A 5292-nucleotide genomic window follows, 5' to 3' on the forward strand; every position below is an offset into this window, starting at 1 on the left:
TTTTTGACAGCAATTGATGCTATTGTTCTGTACAAGTGAAAGGGAGAAAGAACAAACACAATAATTTTTTGTACACATTCAACAACACTGTAAGTTTTCGGAGGGGAATGAGTAATCTAGATACAGTGCGAAATAGCGGTTTCAACTGTTTTTGGATGAATTTACACTAATACGTCGCTAATGCTTCAAAAACAAAAACTATCATCTCTCTCAGAGGCAAATGTCACATTTGTTTATTGTCTCTCAATTTAATTTGAAAATCCGGGTGTTTTTTTTGTCTAATGCAAGAATGTAAAGTCAAATCTATTCAAGCAATCATTTATCTAAATTTTTTCTATTCATTTCAATAAAGGATACAAGCAATATCATCGAAAAGTTCAATTGCAATAAAATAAAATATATTTTTTAATTGATACACAATTTTGCAGACACGCTACTTCATAAATTTCCTCACTATGTTTTGCGTTTATTCTGGCATGTAATATTCTGCGATTGGAAAGAAATATAAATTGTTAATTAGGCCTGTTGCCGAAATATCTTCTGACATATGATCGTCATGAAATTGAATGGTGGTGACATTGGATGAAGTCTCTCTATCAACTTTAGATTTTAGTAGAGTACCTGTGGCACAGTTTTTTGGAGGATTTAGCTTCAATCGAATTTCGTATATAAATCCTGGTTTAATGAAAATCGCATTGGGCAAAATAACGATTGTTTGACCTGAACTCTTCAATGTGGCTTCTCCATCGTATTTCACGACTTCATCTTTGAGGTCCTCGGAATTGGATACTTCAACTATAGTTATTTCCATTGGAACATCTTCACAATCACCATATTTTTCATTACAATATTTAAAAGTTCTAACAAGCCCGAAACCTCTTAGCATTAGTGGTTCATTGGTGGAGATCTTCGTAGTTTCTGATTGTTTTATGAAATATGGGTGAGATGATTTGTGTTTAGAGAGCATTCGACAACAGTCAAACACATGTGCATTCTTCCATGGACCATGGATCTAATTTAAAGCGTTTGACACGAATTTTGTTGAACTTTGTCGCTTGAATTTCATTGCCTGCGATTATTTGAATAATATCTGTATATTCAGCATCCGTAAAAATTGTTCCATATGTTGAAACCAATGCAGCAAATACCTTCAATGATATCGACCCAAAACGAATTTCGTAAAACAAATCACAAAGTTGAGCTTGCACTAGCTCTTTAGTCAATTCATTCTGTTTGCTAGTTCCATTAACCCAAGACATGCATGACTCGAAGAGATCGATCTCTGTGCATGACAACCAATTCAGCTTCAAAACTTCAGCCAAAACCTTTTGATTACAAGCCAGAAAACCAGTTGACTGGAATATCGCATTTGTGTTGAGTCCAATAATTGTCTCACATGATCGCTTTAGATCTTGTTGATTGTAGAGAATAGCCAATCCATAGCTCTGAAAAACGTTATCATCATTGAGATTATTTTTCAGGAACTTGCTGCAAACCGCCATACACCCGGCCACATTGTACATTTCACCGAGATTCATCACTGCAGTGACGTTTTCCATCGTCAGCTTGACTTGACCAAAGTAGAAAAACTGCAGAAATTGCTTGAAAGTAGCGGCCAATACATCGCCAATCTTCACCTTATCCATCTCCTTCTATGATCCATTGAACATTGTGGCGAAGACATCGCTGCCAGCCATCAAGAGTACTTTGTGCGCCGGCACTCATTCGCTGCCATCACTTGATTCGAAGACAAAGTATACATCGGCCACTTTTTTCCGATTGCCACGAACGTTTGACTTATGTAATCGTTGGTTAATGGATTATAAACTGACATTTTTGATGATTGTGCTCCTGCTTTCTTTGGTAGATGTGGAATAAATGTGCTGTAAAAAGTATGACAAAAAGTGTTACATATTTTTATGATTTGAAATCGGTATCTTAAGTTGAATTACATAATAACGAAATTTTTGAAGAAAAAAAGTCACCCTCAAATGTATGTTGATAATGTGGTTGAGGTTATTTTCGATAGCTGTAATGAGATTTGCTGATTATATACCTGCGAATTTTCAGCTGCAATACGACTTATTCTGTTCAGTTTAATTACATTAATGGATATTATTGACTGCAGTTAGTCATTTAGTCTATGCAACATTCGTATTTCAATTGCAAAATTCAAGGTGATTACGTTTTTTATCTGCAATTTATTGATATCTAACGATAAAAATATTCACAATTGTTGAAACAATGAAATTATGAACTTGATCTAATCTAATCAATTTGTTTTATCAGATAATAAAAAGAACTTGAAAATTCTGCTAAAAATGTTTACCGTTTTGCTTTTGATGTTTTCAAGCAGTAGTGGAGACGCAGATCACAGCTCATTGATTGCTATTACCAAGTAAATAAGCATGGCTGCTCCACTAGTTAGTGTAAAATTTAAAAAAGCATAAATGGTATAAAACCTTCGCACGTTCTTTAAGAATTATTTTGAAGCACAGACAGAAAAAGCAATTTTTTTAAACATTAAATCACACTTTTCCGTCGTTTAAACGATAAACACGGAATGATTGCGATAGTAAATGCATAATAGGTATGTTTCTGTTTGAAATTTGAGTTTCGTTCTGCATGTTTGCTGGTATTAGTGCACATTGTGGGATAACGTTACTGAGCTATAAATGCAAAATGTAGAAAAAGAAGGAGAGACAGCAGATAAAATTGTGTTAAGCTCAATGTTTTTACACACACAAGTCGGCGTGTGAGTTATAATAATACTGTGTAACGTAGTGTGTGCTGTTGCCTGAAAAAAGAAATATTTCGCAGTTTTTTTCCACTCAAACAAATCCAAACTATGCCCGAATGCAAACATTGAACAATGATTCCTACTCACAACGAACTGTCTGTATGAATTTTGATCTATTAAAAATTATATCAATCGGTCATCATTATCTGTTTTGGTGCAGTCCATGTAAAGTAATAAATACTGCTGTTTATTCGAGCAAGGACAAGTGACTTCAGTTTGGCCATGTTTTCGATATTCATCCAATCATTTGTTTTGTATTCATAACGAGCTTTTTTCGAATTCGATTTAAAAATTGAAATAATATCTTCGGAAAATTTTTTTATTTCATATTTGTATTTGTATTCGTATTAATTTTTGTAAGGGACAATGTAACAATACTTGAAGAATTCAGTTCTAATCAAAGAATATTCAGTTCAATATCCTGGCTCATATTAATTTCCGATTTGGCAAAAACGAAGATAGCTTATTAAGCCTGTTGGTGATTTATCATCCGGTAGGAATGGGTCATCATGAAATTGGATGTTGATGCCACCCTTCATTTCAACTTCAGATTTCAGTAGAACGCCCGTTGCACAGTTTTCTGGAGGATTTTGTTTCAATCGAATTTCGTACATAAATCCAGGTCTAATTAGAACCGGTTTGGGTAGAGTAATCGCTGTTTCTTCTGAACTCGTCAATGTGGCTTTTCCATTATATCTCACCAACTCTCTTTTGGATTCATCAGAACCGGACGTTTCAACTATTGTTATTTCTGTTGGAAGATTATCACAATCGCTATATATTTCGTTGCAATGACTTTTGATGAAGTCAAGAGTGAAACCTTTTAGCAAAAGTGGTTGGTTGCTTGAAATCTTGGTTGTTTCCAAATTTGAGACAAAATATGGGTTTGTCGAACTGAAACGTGAAAATAATCGACTGCAAAAAATTTCATTTCTCTCAACCCACGAATCCGAATCACAGCGTTTCTCACGATTTTGGTTAAATTTATTTGATTGAAATTCTTTGTTCGTAAACATTTGAATGATGTCCACATATTCAGTAGTCGTGAATAACTGACCGTATGTCGGAACCAGCGCTCCAAATTCTTCGAATGACATCGATCCAAATCGAATATCATAAAGTGAATCACCGAGTTTAACTTGCACCAGTTCCTTGGCTAGATTGTCTATCCCGGTAGTTGCTTTAACCCAACACATGCACGCTTTGAAGAGCTCGACCTCTGTGCACGACAACCAATTCAGTTTCAGAATCTCGGCCAACACTTTTTGATTACACGACAGAAAACCAGTTGACTTGAGCACAGAATTTGCGTTAAGACCGATAACCGTTTCACATGACCGCTTCAAATCCTCTTGGTTGAGAAGTATTGCCAATCCATAGTTTTGGCAAACGTTGTCATCGTTGAGATTGTTTTTCAGAAATTTGCTGCACACTGTCAAACACTCGGCCACATTGTACATTTCACCGAGATTCATTACTGCAGCGACGTTTTGCATCGTCAGCTTAACTTTGCCAAAGTAGAAAAACTGGAGAAATTCCTTGAAGGCAGCGGCTGACATATCGACAATCTTCACCTCATCCTTCTCCTTCCATGATCCATTGAACATTTTAGAGAAGACATCGCTGGCCGCCATCAAGAGCATTTTGTGCGCCGGCACTCGTTCGATGTCATCATTTGATTCGGAGACAAAGTGAACATCGGCCAATTCAGAGTTCAAGTACAGCTTTTCTCCAATTGCCGACAACAGTTGAGTTGCGTAGTCACTGTTTAATGGATCGAAAACCGGCATTGTTGTTGACTTTGCTCCTTCCTCACGATAGATGTACTGCAAAATGAACGACACAATGTGTTACATATTTAATTGATTTGAAATTGGACTTGAGTTGAATTAGAAAATAATTAAACTGAAATTCACTTTCACTCACCTTCAACTGTGGTTGAGGTTATGCTCGATGTTTGTGTTCAAATTTACCGGTTCCCAGAGAGAGATTGAATGTTCGGCTGCAACATGACATTTGTTAGTTTGTATGAAATCCATTTATTCAATCGAATGTAATCAATTCTCATTTCAATTGCAAAATTTATTGCTTTGAATTGTGAGTGTGTTCTTACCTTCAGATTGCAGTTGTCTTTGCACACAATAAACAAGGGCTCAATTGTTTGTCCCAACTATGTAATCACTTCAATGTTCGGCTCTAATCGATTTGTTCTGTTGACAAGTGTGGATTTTCGGAATGATTTAATCGAATCGCGAACAAAAACAATATGAAATTATGAGAGAATTATTTATTGTGCATTCAATGAAACTTTTCTATTGTCAAAATCATGAACACCGAACGATTGTGTAGAAATAATGTTTTCTGTTTTGACGTTTGGATTCCCTTTCGCATGCGTGTGGGTATTTGTACGACATGCATAGTGCTGGATCACAGAGCTGTGATTGCTGGCAATGTATTGAGCCGGCTTTTTTGACAGCAATTGATGCTATTGT

At 35.8% G+C, this 5292-nt stretch overlaps 2 protein-coding genes across 2 annotated transcripts; both read right to left on the reverse strand.

Annotated features, from left to right (window-relative positions):
* Positions 1 to 621: 621 nt before the first annotated feature.
* LOC129579898 (uncharacterized) lies at positions 622 to 1646 on the reverse strand (the record flags this gene model as incomplete). The annotated part of the gene is made up of 2 exons (XM_055470081.1): positions 986 to 1646; positions 622 to 819 (listed from the first exon to the last, which is right to left on the reverse strand). Coding segments are annotated over exons 1-2 (859 nt in total), but the record flags the coding sequence as incomplete, so codon positions are not given.
* A 1462-nt stretch (positions 1647 to 3108) lies between these two features.
* Positions 3109 to 5166, reverse strand: LOC129579897 (BTB/POZ domain-containing protein 3-like). Its single transcript, XM_055470080.1, has 3 exons — positions 4914 to 5166; positions 4727 to 4802; positions 3109 to 4626 (listed from the first exon to the last, which is right to left on the reverse strand). Exon 3 carries the CDS (start codon positions 4588 to 4590, stop codon positions 3232 to 3234), a length of 1359 nt encoding a protein of 452 aa, XP_055326055.1. The 5' UTR covers positions 4591 to 4626; positions 4727 to 4802; positions 4914 to 5166; the 3' UTR covers positions 3109 to 3231.
* Positions 5167 to 5292: the final 126 nt, after the last annotated feature.

This window comes from Sitodiplosis mosellana, unplaced genomic scaffold, assembly GCF_009176505.1.
Source record: "Sitodiplosis mosellana isolate CC-2019 unplaced genomic scaffold, AAFC_SMos_1.0 Smas_scaffold_6721, whole genome shotgun sequence".
Taxonomy (NCBI): domain Eukaryota; kingdom Metazoa; phylum Arthropoda; class Insecta; order Diptera; family Cecidomyiidae; genus Sitodiplosis; species Sitodiplosis mosellana.

Excerpts from the sequence above, each read along its gene's own strand:
- LOC129579897 (XM_055470080.1), bottom strand. The coding sequence starts at position 4,590 with ATGCCGGTTTTCGATCCATTAAACAGTGACTACGCAACTCAACTGTTG.